This window comes from Aethina tumida, chromosome 3 (genome assembly GCF_024364675.1).
Source record: "Aethina tumida isolate Nest 87 chromosome 3, icAetTumi1.1, whole genome shotgun sequence".
Lineage (NCBI taxonomy): Eukaryota > Metazoa > Arthropoda > Insecta > Coleoptera > Nitidulidae > Aethina > Aethina tumida.
In genome coordinates, this window is record NC_065437.1 from 35,365,213 (window position 1) to 35,380,057 (window position 14,845).

The 14,845-nt window shown below is 33.7% G+C and overlaps 1 protein-coding gene across 3 annotated transcripts in view; it reads right to left on the minus strand.

Moving 5' to 3' along the window:
* Positions 1-5,357: 5,357 nt before the first annotated feature.
* Positions 5,358-14,845, minus strand: part of LOC109604107 (uncharacterized) — a 135,791-nt gene continuing 126,303 nt past the window's right edge. The window contains exons 6-15 of one of the 3 annotated variants that reach the window (XM_049964218.1): positions 10,672-10,833; positions 9,934-9,990; positions 9,598-9,667; positions 8,689-9,031; positions 7,553-7,832; positions 7,317-7,497; positions 7,110-7,261; positions 6,695-7,052; positions 6,007-6,523; positions 5,807-5,947 (exon numbers count right to left, since the gene is read on the minus strand). In XM_049964218.1, coding sequence (XP_049820175.1) covers positions 5,944-5,947; positions 6,007-6,523; positions 6,695-7,052; positions 7,110-7,261; positions 7,317-7,497; positions 7,553-7,832; positions 8,689-9,031; positions 9,598-9,667; positions 9,934-9,990; positions 10,672-10,833 — 2,124 coding nt within the window. In that variant the 3' untranslated portion in view covers positions 5,807-5,943. Of the gene's footprint in view, positions 6,524-6,694; positions 7,053-7,109; positions 7,262-7,316; positions 7,498-7,552; positions 7,833-8,688; positions 9,032-9,597; positions 9,668-9,933; positions 9,991-10,671; positions 10,834-14,845 lie in introns of all 3 variants that reach the window. The other 2 variants (XM_049964216.1, XM_049964217.1) reach the window with 2 other exon arrangements.

Genomic DNA, 14,845 nt, shown 5'->3' on the forward strand with positions numbered 1-14,845 from the left:
GCACACTTTGTTGTGTAATTGTGGCACACGCACCATGCTCTACACGTGACTTACCTCGTTAATTAGGTTAATTCGACGGCCTATGCGAATTTCGGCGGATCATTAACGGAAAAAACGGACGAGCCCCCACCCCCCGCGACGAGGCGAAATGCTTCTTGCTTGCCCCTTGGCCAGCGACGCCGACACACTCTGGAGATTTCTCTTCGCCGTGCCGAAATCGCACTTTAACAACACTGACCTATATTCCCAATTAAAAAATCGTTAACTTCGTCGATTCTTGTAATTTGACGCCGACCCGACACGCCGCGATAAATAAATTGCGCACCTCCCCCTTTGATTTGCAAATTTCAATTACGCAGACACTAAATTGAAGGACATAAGTCAAAATTTTTGTACATGATATTCGGATATGCGTCCACCTGAAGGAGCGCATTCTTGATACAAAAGTGGAAATATAATGTGTTATAAAAAGTTGTAACTTCAATGGCAAAAGAGGTAGAAACCACCAAAGTTTGATCAAGTGGAATACGATTTTGGCCAATATCCAGTGAGCAATGATACATCATCATCTCTAACTTAATAGTAATATTGTACTTAGATCAAATTAGATACGGTATAATTAGTATTAATATAAATTATAAAATATTGCTGCAAAGTTTCCGACCTAACAATGATACATTTTTTTTCTTGATTTTTTTTATTTATCTTCTTGTAATTCTATACACTTCTGCCAGCGATGCTTCCATCTCTCTAATCCGTCCAAATAGTACTCAAGGTTTTTCTCTGCAAAATAATTGTTCACAAAAATGATTGTCTCCTCATTTGACGAAAATCTCTGTTCTCCAAGCACAGTTTTTAAGTGAGAGAACAAAAAGAAGTTGCTTTGAGCTAGATTTGGTGAGTAAGGTGCTGAGATGTGAGACGGCGTTTTGTCTTGGTGAAACAGGACATTCTTTTTCTGATGATGCGTAATATGCTCCTGTAATGGTTTTTCCTTTTTGAAGATAATCAATTAACTCCATGACTATCCCAAAAAACAGTCGCCATCACTTTTCCAGCTGAAAAAACAGTTTTTGCTTTTTTTGGAGCCGGTTCCCCCTTTGCAGTTCACTATTCAGGCGTATAATGGTGTATCCAATATTAATATATATAAATAATCGGCGCCAATACTCGGATTTATTGCACCTAAACTGTTCCAACAGAGTGTTGAAAATGTTCATTCAAACACGTTTTTAGTCTTACGTGAGCAAACGCGGCACCCAACGCGCGTACAGCTTTTTCATGTCTAAATTTTAATTTAATATGTGATAGACACGTTCTTTGGACATTTTCATTACCTCTGCTATCTCCTGATTAATTCGGCAGTCTTTTAACACTATTTGGTGAAGTTTAGCAATGTTACCGTCAGTAGTTGCAGTTTATGGACGTCCTGAACATTCAGTTGCCCAAAATTTCACTGTTGTAAATGATGGTGCGGAGTCCCCATACACAGAGTCCAACTCATCTTTGATTTGGGTATTGGCATTCAAAAACAAAAATTTAATAACATCTCAATACTCAATTTTTTCTATTTTCACAAAAACACTCACATCGACTCACTCAAACGACTGTCAACTAAAAACTGCGCGTTCAAAATGGCCGAAACTTTAGAGAGTAAATGTCAAAAGATGCACAACTACGTTCAGTAGCTTTTATTGACGACCCTCGTATTTGAATGATTTCAATGAATTTTATCAATTATTTTAAAAATCATACTCTTCAATATATTATGATCAAAATAGAGAAAAATTGATTATAAAATTAGAAGTACTATTTGTAAAAAAATAATACGCTTTCACATTTTCTTATCGAATTTGAGATTTTTTTAATGATCACGAACCTTTCTACAACGCACGTGTTTACTTTTTTCCAGGAAACAGTAATTAATTGACATCGAACGTGTGCAGAACAGTATTACGATAACTCTGACTGGATTATATTATATTTTGCTAATTGTACGTTTGTAAAAGTTATCTGCATGTATGTGAGTATTGTTCATGTAGACAATCTCAAACATTAATAGATGTTTCCGAGAATCGTAATAGAAAACAGGAAAAATAAAAAAATTATTTTCGTATACAACTATTGATATTTCTAACACAAACAATGGATAATTTTAATAAGTAGATAAATTCACTAATATTGATTTAGTGTTATTAATAGTATCTTTGATAAGCAATCTGTTGAAAATTTAAAAATCGCCAAATTACATTTACAAAATTTAATTTATTTAACAGTCTAACAGCTAAGACAATATCGTCTTTCAAGTCAAGTCAACAAAGTTTTCACCTTTTATAACAAATTCTTAATTATATTACTAGGAAATTAACAATCTAGGTTTTTTATGATAGACAGCAGAACAGTTAAATAATTATTAATATTATTGTTAGTTAATAAATGACTAGACACGATGTCAATATTCCAAGTTATTGTACTTCTCATTTTTGTTGTCACACTACCTCTGTTTTATGCTTATCAAAATATATTAATTTAAAACTTCTTTCATGTTTTTTATTCTTAAATATACCGATCGAAAAACGTCTGATCCTACTGCATTTTGAGAGAGATATCAAGCACGACAGAAACAGTAAAAGTCTGCATATTTGCCACGTAGTTGGAGACTTACTGTCTCTGTCATACAAAATGTTTTTGATTGGTATAATGTTAACTTAAAAATTGTAAGTGAAGAACGAAACTGTTCATTCAATTTATTCATTATAGAGAAAATTACCACAATCAGAGGGTGGGATTCTGTGAGAAAATGAAAAGTATGTTCATTGCTATATACTACTTACTAATCTAATATTCTAATTCTAATTAATAATTTTGTTCTTAAAATAAAATTCAAAATAAAAATATAAACAGACAAAATTTTCTCACATTAATTATGTTAATGCAGTTCATCATGAACCACCCGATTCTCATCACTGAAGATAAATTTAAAAAATGTATTAAAATGTTAATTCTGCACCTGTTTCGTAATAGTGATTGTGGATTTTCAAATGACATTTTGTTTTACAATTGTAAATTGTCATTGAAATTAAACTAGTTGGTGTCTAATTTAAATATTTCATTTCTTTTGATTGATTAGTTAATAGCAATTTTACTAGCAATGAGCAAAAATATACATTTCCAATTAATTCTTAACAAATGATCTAATAAAACACACTTATTATATTAGTATTACTTATTATAGATTATAATCAATATAATGTTCGTTTCAATATTGTATTAGGAAAGTAATGCTATAATTTACTAGTAATTCATATCAATAAAGTATCAACCAACTATGGTTAAACACCAACATTGCTTCTCAAAAATTAATTTAATTATTTAAAATTAATTTGTATCGTAAAATATTTTCATATAAAATTAAATGTGAATTGCGATAAGATTGAATGCAAAAACTTTTATATAAATATTTTAATGAAATGACAGAAATACAATGGCCTACAATATACAAGTAATCATTTTAAAATTAACCTGGATTGATGCCACGTATAATATTAGTTACTATTTTAACATATTTGTGCAACCACCTAACAATATGATCGCTATTTTTGAACCACTTTACAATTAAATAATAACTCTAACAAATTCAAACATTGCAAGTTTAAGTAGTTGAACATTTAGATAATAATTATCTAGATTTTTACCCAGAAATTTAAATGTTTTACAAATTTTTATTAACCTTATCATCAAGCGTGACTACGCCATTTATGATTAAAGTACCTCATCATTTCTAGTTGGACAATAATATGATACAATTTATATTCTTATAATTGGTAAAAATTTTAAAGAGAGTCCGAATTATTCTGTGATATAAAATTATAACTGACGACATAAATGACTAATCCATGTTGTAAACTTACTTGACGGTACAAATGTTGCCATCGAATACAGTTACCATTTTAGTTTGATAATTAAATAAGATAACAACATCAAAAATATTTATATGCACTTAAGGAACTGTAAAATTTTTTTTAAAAAAATGAGCCGTAACATAAAATTTATTTAATTAAGCAATATAATGTTATGGGTAGTTGTCGAATAGCAAGCACTAATAACAATTTTTTATGTAGTATAAAAAATGAATATATTAAAAATGATCTCAACGCATATGTTTTATTTTATTTAATTTATCCATACAAAGATTTTTTTCAATGTTGCTACAGTAAATATAATTTGCTGAAACTTTTCCGGACCATATTTAGAATCGTATTTCACATATAAAAGCACAAATGTGGGGGTGTTGTGGCGTACGAAATCAATTGTGTGTATGTTTACATGTTTTTGCATCAAAGCGTCTCGAGACCGCAAAAACCGCACTAGAACCTAATTTTTCAGTGCATGCTTTCAGCGATTGTGCAGAATGAGGAAAATCGTCTCTTTCTCGCTTTCCCCAATCGCGATGCGACTCGTTCATCACGCCCACTTGGTGAATCACGGACGTCCAACAGGTGAAACAGCTGGCGGTCGTTCATTATCGCCATCTGTGGGTGTCAGAATTAAATATTGCGTATTGCCTTAAATAGATATCTTTCTCTTTTATTGAAATTCGCTTTGTAACTACAAAAACTTTAAATCTAAAAGGCTAGTGATAATTAGGCTAAATCTTTTTATTTTTAAAAATATCATCATCACTGGTAATTGAACTTTATTTAATTTATTACCATCACGTATGCAACCCGGCTTACACAAAGAAATTTCACTTTTCTACGCCTTTAGGTTCTGCAACATACATTATACCACAATTGGGTAATGTTGTGTTTGCGGTTGATAAGTATGGGTATATCCCCAACGTACGTCACCGACAACCGGCGTGAGCTTCATACGCTGTGTTGCCATTCACATTTCATTTCATTATTTTCTTATTAGTTTTTGTTCTTTTATCTGACTAATCTAAGGTTCTACAAATTGGTTTTTTTTTATCGAAAAACGTTTGATCCTACTGAATTTTAAGAGAGATCACATGCACGACAGAGACGGTAAATGTCAGCAAATTTGCTTTGCAGTGGGAATCTTATATCAAGAATAGATTCCCTTAACTGCCTCTGTCATACCTTCTCTATGTCTCTTTCAAAATTCAGTAGGTTCAAAGACTTTCCAATCGGTATATGTGTGTGATAGATTTTAGAAATTTTAATTATATACCATTAAGATGTGTTACCATTCTTTATTTAAAAAACTTTCCAGTTTTCTAACTTTCGTATCAGTTACCCTTTTGCTGTTTTCTTTAAATAAAATTTCTTAGCATTTCAAAAATAAAGAATATTTGTTGAGTAAATATGGGATATATAAATTAAACACCATTTTGAGATTTATTTGATTTATTTAATAAATTAACTAATTTATTGACTTACATGTAACACTTTCTATGAATTATAACATGTACAATAAGTGATATGTGTATGAGGAGATACACATAATGCCAGTCAATAGGTAATTAAAGAAAATATTGCAACTACTACTTAAAGCATATTATATACAAAACAAAACAGGAGACTAGTTGCATCTTCAATAAATATTATGTACATTATATACATTTATTTATTTAAATATTTATACAGTCTAAATACAACAAAGATATATTAAATTTTAAAATTGTTGTTATCACGTTTATAATATAAATATAAAAATGCTTTGTATAAAACAGTCGATATTCATTAACAAATAAAGTATAAATAATAAGAACACAAGTCATAAATTAAATAAAGAATTAATTACTGGAATAGTTTTTCTTTATTGGCAGTTGTGGACGAGCGGTTGGCACTGTTAGAAAAGTTGTTGGGATTGTCTATCATATGTTGCGATAGGACGGTTTGACGAGAGTCTTTGACATTGCCAGAAGACAGAGAACTACTGCTCACTCCAGAATCACTAGATTTTTCACTAAGACAATTTCTACCTAAAATATTTAAAGAATTTGACTCCAAGCCTAACTCAGACCTTTCTCCAACCACATACTTGACTGTGGACAATTTCTGATCAGCTTCACATATATCTTCTGTTTTACGAATAACAGATCGATTTGTGAAGTTTTTTCGGCATGGATCAACCAAGGTGGTTTGGCCGTGAACGCTTACATATGAATCCTTCGTCTTCTTTTGCAAATCGGGACCTCCCGTTGTTATTGCTTTGTTGGGTATATTAGGATGATAAGACAGTTCCTCTTTTAAGTTTTGGGAATTCTTTTGAGCTTGTCGTACCCTAGCTAAGATTTCGTTATTGCATTGTTCGACAATCGAGTCTAAATTATTCTTATTATCACAAAATCCAGTGTTGTTATCACTGTTCGATTCACCTTCTGGCGAGGTCTGATGGGCAACACACGATGACTTTAAGGCTGCATCGTAACAACCGGAATCTCTCGGAAATTGACCTCTTCCAAATGGTGAGCAAGTTCCACCGGTTTGTAAACTGAAGTTTTTCTGGTGGTCGTCGCATTCGCTGCTCGAACCTGCCACATCACCTTCACTTCCAGCTGAAATATAATAAAATCAGCTTTTGAAATACGCCAAAAGATAAAATGAAACATAACTTATAATATAGAAGAAGAAATAAATAATAGAACTTACTTATATCAAGAATAGATTCCCTTAACTGCTTGTGGGAGATCTAATATTTACATTTTTAAACTCGGTTATGTACTCACAATCTAAGTCATGAAGCAGCTGTACAGCGGTGAGAATCTTTGCTCTATGCTCGGAATTAACTACGCCTAAATAATCCAAGTCTGAAGGTTCGATTTCCTTGAACAGTTCCAAATCTTCATAGCCATTAAGAATAAATACACTGATGTATTCTGGCAAATTAATTTTTTGAAGCAAATCTTCAACTGAAGATGGTTTTCCTTTTATATTTCGGTGCCACTTTGGTGCCTTTTTTTGTTTTACTGTTCTTTCTGATAATAGTTCTACGTTTATAAATTTGAAAGTGCCTTTTTTGCCATGGCAGATGCCTCTCCACTGTCCACTTGCATTCATTGATGTAATATCTATTATATCACCAGCCTGTAATCATAATACAATTTTAACTTAAATTGAAATTTGAAAACCACTTTTATTTACCTTAAACTTTAATGCCTCTTTGTCATAGGGACTTGGGTTGCAATCTACTAAAGCTCTAGCTCTTCCAATTATGTGTTCTGTGGGACTTGGTTCTGCGTCTTCAGTTGATATGGAGCTGTGATTACTACCTGCTCTAACCAATGCTTGGGTACCTTAAAATAAAATCATTAAACGAACCTATAGTATTTTAAATATTAATTAAATTACTAGATCCGGATCCACTTGGTAAACTTTCTACAGAACTAGCAGAACAAGGAAAGGCTTGTTCAGATGTTCTCTGATGTTCCGGTTCTCCCTTCAAACGTGATATCTTTCTCTGTACATCATCCCTAAGGTTCCTTACTTTTCCGACAATTCCAGATACTCCGGCACAACGACCATCGCTGGACTATAAAAGAAAACAAATAAAGAACTTACATCGAGCATGTTTAATATGATCTTACCACATGAACCGTTGCAACTTGCTGACTACTATTAAAATCATCTTGATCTTCATAGTCGGAACTTTGATTCGGGGAGAGTCCGTCTTCGCTTCGAGAATAGTTGTTGGGCTTGCGAAATGTCCTGGGCTTGCTTTCTAAATGATAATATTGCGGTGAGATGAGCGGCCCCAAATCTTGTTGTTCCGACCGACTAGTATCTACTGATAAGTTGGACAATCTAGAGCTGACACTTTGGACGTCCGATCCGGCATAGTCACCACTTTCTCTGTCTCTGGACGATCTATACGATAAAAACAAACAAAGTTTTAGACATTGTGCGATTTCCATTAGTCCCATGTATCATCACGGAGGAAAGCTCCTCAGCATAATTGAGGGGAATAAGAGAGAGTGCGAGAGTTTCGCACTCCCCACTTTTCGGGGTGAAAAGTTTTTAATGCCTTAGCATGACCCCATATGAAGTATGTTTAGCTAAGCGGAATAATGGTCGACGGGATGGCCGGCCTGCGGCTGCCTACAAGACGGACCCCGGCCCGGGTCCTCCCCGGGGTGTCGTGATCGTCGCACTGAATCAAATCACGAAATTACGGCCCTCAAACTTGCAAGACAATGCCCGTAAGATACCACCGGACTTTCCGGCTAACTATAAGTGGAAGATACACGTGAGGCCAAATTAGAATTACAATCACTTTACGCAATTAAGAGTAAAGCGTTATTTTAAAATTGGCTGCATTCTATTGGTTTGGAACGATTGATTGCTTAAAAATTCGCAAATGGTTGTGAACGAATATGATTTTTGTTGCGTGTCATATAAGATACATCACAGCAGAGTAACTAAATACAATATAAAATTAGAATAGTCACATAACTTATACATTAAAGTATGTGGATGTAGTGTGCATTAGTAGTGTTTGAAGGCATAAAGGGAATATTTGTTAACAGAGCTATCATAAAACAGAGTACGCCTAATAAACAACCGCTATTAAAGATGCAGTCACATTAATTAAAACAGCCACAGAATAAATCACTCGGGAAATAAAATGGGACTGGTAAAACAAGCGAGAACCAAGCTCGATGATGAACAAACGTGACTATCAGAAGTACGTTAATGGGAAAATTTGCTGAACATATATTATTACCTCAAAGGAATGATAGTTGGTGGATATCCAGCTTGAGGCGGCAAAATGAGCCCTCTTCTGGGTGTCGTAGCCGTTGGCGTATCTCTCGGCAAAGATATGTCGCCTGCACTTCGTAGTGAAATGACTCCCTCGCCTCTGGGTTCTTGCCTGAGGTTGAGGGTGAAGCAAACGCGCCCGTTTTGAATGGTAGCTGTAGGCCCGCCCGGACTGCTGCCCATGAGGAAGTCCTCCGGATCGCTTTCGTACGGTGGCTCGTCGTACCAATGAGGCCGTTCGTGACCATGAGCTCCATGAGCTCCGGGTGCCAGCATGCGTGCGTCTTCGTCGTACATATAGGTGTCGTCTGAATAATACTCTTTGTTAAATTTGGTATTTAATTTTTCAGTGCAGATTGTAACAAGATATATACTTTTTTAATCTGCATCTCACTTATAATTAGTTAATATAATTTAACGCTCTTTCCCTCGTACAAAATATTTTTAGTTCTACGCTTCAATCTTTTTACAAACCCAGAAAGAGAATACTTTAATTAAAGACATTTATAATATACAGCTATGAAAAGTAGATGAGAAATAATATTTATCCATTATTCATTTAAAATATAGGAGAGATATTTTATGGTAGACTAAAGAAAGAATAATATAGGATTTGTTTATTATTACACAATAAATATCTGCTTCCTACATTCACATTCAATTGACAAAGTAACCGCTACTGAATTTAATCTAATAAAATCACATAAAAGATTAAATATAACCAAAGAAAGCAGTTTTTTAAAATTAATTGACATTAATGACTATAGCAAGAATATCTTAGCTTATATGTTAGGAAATTTACTAGTATTTGGTTCTAGGAGAAGCACTTTGAGGGTACGAATGGTTGGAGAATATATCTAGTGCGGTTGATTACCTTGCGATAACGGCGCTCCCATTCCGTCCCTTCCTAAGTGCAGCAGTCCCTGCTTTATGTCCCTCAAAATCTGTAACAGAAATAACCGGGTTATAGCCATATTTCAAATCCTGGATTACTGAAACCCGACAGATATTTACGGGAAAAAAGAAACTGTTACTAAGACTTACTGACATTGCCGAATTTAACAAGACAAAGTCCTTAGTAATATGTGGAAATATATCTTCCAATACAATTTGTTAAACATTGAACGTCTTACACACAGTTACACGAGCATGCTACAGCGACATATTGACACTATACACAAATAAAACAGTACAAAAATAAAAGACTTACCTCCTCGTGATCCTTCGTGAATTTTTCACGTTTTCTTAAAGCTTCCTGAAGTTTTAACTACAAAAGATAAATGCATTTAAATTTCAAATAAATAAAAAAACGTAGAGAGAACGTCTTGTTAAATTGGCACAACAGCCAGTAAGCTAAATGCAAATCTGCGTCACATACAAAAGTTTTACAGCGCAAACCGATTTAAAACTGTTTTACTTGCAGTTTGTCCAAGTGTAAATTGGTACAACGACCAATAAATTTGCATTACACAGGAGTTTTTTACTACGAACCAATATAAAAGGTTTTAGTTGCAGTTGTCAAAGTACAAACTTAATTAAAAAACGCCAATAGCAGTCGATACCTGTTATAAATAAACCACGGACTCACGGGCAACAGTGTTGGAAAAGCCCTAGTAAAAAGGGTAATAAAAGACGAAAAATCTTATCACCCCGTGACCACCGTAAAGTTTGCGTCCATAAAAAGTGCGGTTCGAAGTGCAGTGACATTTTGATATAAGAGGCCATAGTTTTATTCGGCGGTTTACACATGGGAAATAGCAAACTGGATAACTAAAGATCGTCTGAGTCCAAGACATAGAACCTGATAAACTTTATGGCCGCCACTGATAGAATACGATCGCATTGGGAATTTTAAGCGGCTAAATAACACATCGCCAAATATATACTGTTTTCATCTCACTATCAGGGGGTGAATTAATATTTTTTTCTGAATATTCTATTATTGTACCTTGTAGATTGTTTCCTCGAAAGTGTTAGGTGTTCCTCCGTTCAGTTGCAGGTTGCGCAATCGATCGTAGTCCCTCGGATCCACCATGGATCGTAGAACCGCATTTTGACCCAGATCGTTCAGACCAAGTCCGCTTTGCAGTACGCTGTCCGGTGTGTCCACCTAAAAAAATAAATTATGATAAATTCATATTTATAATACTATACAATTACATTAGTTTCATGAATATTTATTCCATTTTTAATATAATAATGTCAGTAGAAAGTCAAATTTACGAGTTTAAAAAACCTCCATTTTTATACAATAATCCAGAAACATCAGCCACAGTATTTAAAGAATGACACATTAACCTCACGTCCGCACAAAAAGTCGTTTATCCCATGTGACACGCATCAAAAATACCCTTGTGAAAATTGGGTCGCACGCTTAACCAGCCAAATCATAATTGTCAATGGTAAAGGGTGATTTTTCTATGTCACGACGGATTGATAGGTACATGTGACTGAATTACAACTCGCCAGACTATTGGAAATTGATGACATGAGAAATGAACGGGACGTTGATATACTCCTTTTCTAACTGTGCTCGTCACCAGACAAAAACGAATTTATTTTCATTTTTAACTGATCGTTAACTGTGGACGATTTAGGCATGTATCACGGAAATCCCGATCCTAAAACGAAATGGATATAAATCTCTAAAGAACTATAGAAAATTGGAAGACAAACCCGTAAATCTCCGGCATTCATTTCGTGTCGCAGGTGTGCGACAAAATGTTACCGAAAATCAAACTTTATTTCAATTACTTGACTTAAAAAAAGCAAACTTAAAGATTAACATAACAACGTAAACAGATAAACTTTCCAGATGGATTACTTATTAAATAAGACTTGTTTCAGATTTTAATTTCAATCGTCTTTTACTTAATATTAACAGGAAGTATTTGTTTCCTTCGTCTTTAATTATCTAAGACAATCAAAAATAAAAAGATTAAATCCTTTTCTCTGTGATGTTGATAAATATTTGCCTTTTAAATCGTCTGTACTGCAATTCTTTTATTATTAAAAACTGGAAAATAACAACAGGCAGGTCACACCGACTGCAAACAGAATATTATAGTTGTCTCAGAAGTTTTCGTGCAGCGGGAGCTTTAATTAATAATGTTTTATTTAAACAAGACATCAAATATACACAACAAAACTTGAAGACATGAGGGTACGGAGGTGAATTAATTTATTTGCATAAGCAGATAATCAAGATGGAAAAAAGCACAATGACTCAAATTAAGAGAATAACTGTTTATTGCATTGCTTTGATGAAAAGCACACTTACCAGCATAATTAGTACAGTCTTGTTGATTTTTTAATGATATAATTTGCTTATTGTGTAAACAAGAGGTAAATTAAAGTTTGTTAGGGTAAGTTTTGGGGTCATGAAAGTTCGTATTTACATTTTCACAATACGCTTCAAGAAAATTGGTGTTAAATTAATATTTAATACGCACACACTTCACCTATGTAAGTTTAGTTATTATGCATAAATAATATTAAGTTTAGTATAGGTATTTATGTGGATTAAGGGGGAATTTATGTTTTTAATATTGATTATAAAGCTGACAGTAACTGGACTGTAATGAAAATATTAATGTATTTATATCTGTATTTAAATGTTAATTATATGGAATTGAAAAGTAATTAGATTTAACGATTTTGTGTTCAATTCATATGTATTTTAACAACTGTCATTGCCATTATATATATATTGCCCGAGAATACATATTATATTTCTAATGCCTATAAACAAATAAATAGTTGAAATAAGTTCTTTTATCGAACAATAATTTATGTCACAAATATTACATTCATCGTTATACTAAAAACTCGAGGTCTCAAATTGTATCCTTGTATCCTGTACTCCCTATGAAGCTACAAGTATTTGAACAAAAGTCATTATAACAGACAAATTGTGTCCTATTTTTGCGTTCTTCTACAATGTCACCATTTACAAATGTACCGACACTTTTTGCAAAATGAACTGTCAGTATTACTTGAAGACTTGAGTAATAATAATGTGTAATACCTGTGATGGTTGTTGAATGGGTAGAGCTGATGCTAGATCACTTACTTCACCGGGATTCTTTACCTAAATTCAAGCAAATCTCAATTGTTTACAGTTTTTTGGGAATGCGAATTAATAAGTGAATTGATGTCGAGAGCTACCATTTCATACATGAAAATATTAAATGAAGGGGACTTGTATTGTAGAATCGTAAAATAAGACAAAAGTTAATTGTAAAAGCCAGTAATTAAAAGTTTGTTTTAGGATTAATTTCGATTCTTTGTGATGAAAATTTATTTTTTTTTTATTATGTGCTGCTAAATCTTGTATATAGGCCTCCGAAAGTACTTATTACTCGAGACATTTGAATGTTTCAGGTTAAATGAATCTCTCTGTATGGATATGTGCATATTATAGTAGATGAATCCTAATTTTCTTTATTATTTTTAACGCTAGAATATGTGAATATAAATTTGAAAATCTACATTTTATTCATGCACCTTCATTTAAGCACTCCACTCTGTGTTCTTTGTTTTTCGTTTTACGTTGCATGCTCTAGATAATTCGCCGAGCTGGTCGTCCGGATAAGGATACTGAAAAAAAAACTACTTCGTCTAAGCGTTGGTGTCCTTGAAGGCAGAAGAAGAAAAAAAAAGGAAGAGCGAAATCGCGGAAGTCGTCCCAAGGACCATTGCCATTATCTGTCGCATTCTGAAAGACCGTCTAGTCCCCGACAATTGAACTAGTCTAGGCAGACTCGTCTCCACATACTCGACGCGTTTACCTTTCAGTACGGTCTAATTGAAGTTGCAGACTAATGCACATAAAGCCTACAGAAACACTTGTTCCACATTGTATTTGAAGATTAAAGCCAGGCACATACTTTTGTTCATTTTTTTATACTATATTTTTTCGCCAAGTCCGTGAATTTTAATAAGTGCACACAAGTGGTGAGCTCGTTTGACTCGTGATATTTCCGAGGCGCGATTTATTCAAACGAGAACTTTCGGATTTTAGATTTATGCCTTATTCTGGTGTTCAGACTTTTCGGTTCACGAAAAAAGGTTTTTAATTTTTTTAATGGACACTTAAAAACGTTCTGGCTTTGTAAAACCGAATTTCCCTACTTAATTTCAGCGATAAGCATGTCGCTTCATTTCACATGTTCAGTCGTAAACTTACTTAAAAGCCTTAACGGAACACGTATTAATCATTTAAAAAGTCAAAAGAAACGTTTCTCTCTAAACAATATTCCGAAGGCGTTTGACTTTGAAACATTGTTGCCAAATTAGATGTACTTTAGAAAATTAATAGGCATTGGTTGATTTAAATAAATTTAGTAACAAAAAAGTCGACCGATGATAGATTGATTTATGACTGGCATAGAGTGTAACCCTCCTGTTAACATATTATATACGTGCGCACTTCAAAGGGAAAAAGAAGAGCATAAAGAGGAAGAGGCTAATAAGTGGTGGGCTCTCGAGACATGCGGAAACAATAAGAGGCCGTGACATTGACAACCCTCTCCATTGTCTAGTCATCCCCATGGCCCGAACTTCAAAACCGATTCCGAACGTTTTTGAAATAAAATCGAGATGTTCCACCTTGTTAGCGGGAGGGGGTGCATATACCATAAATTTAGCTACATTTATATATAGAATTTAAGACTGACACAAGAATCTGAATAAACATCGCATTAAATAATTTTCAGAAAACACTAAATAATTATACAGTCGGTTAACAAAGAGTGGTTGAATGCTTTGATCTTTTGATAGGGGTGAGACTGACCGTGGGTTTAAATAGGGGTTATTTTAAGGCGAAAAGTTCCAACTTTTATGGAGAAGTGAATGACTACAAAAGTTCGAATCTGAACCATTCTTTACAAAAGGATCAAAGGGTAAATAACAAGTTCATAATAAAAAATTACTTCCTGAAGAACACAATCTGTTTTTGGTCTAGTTTATCCATGTACAGATACAACCACCAGGGCTTCCCATTCAGAGATGTATAATAGAAAGCGGTAAACAACATAATGCAAGTGTCAAATACAGAAAATGCTGAAATAATGTGTTCTGTTTATTCAGTATTTCAACACAGTGAATTTTATGAAATATAC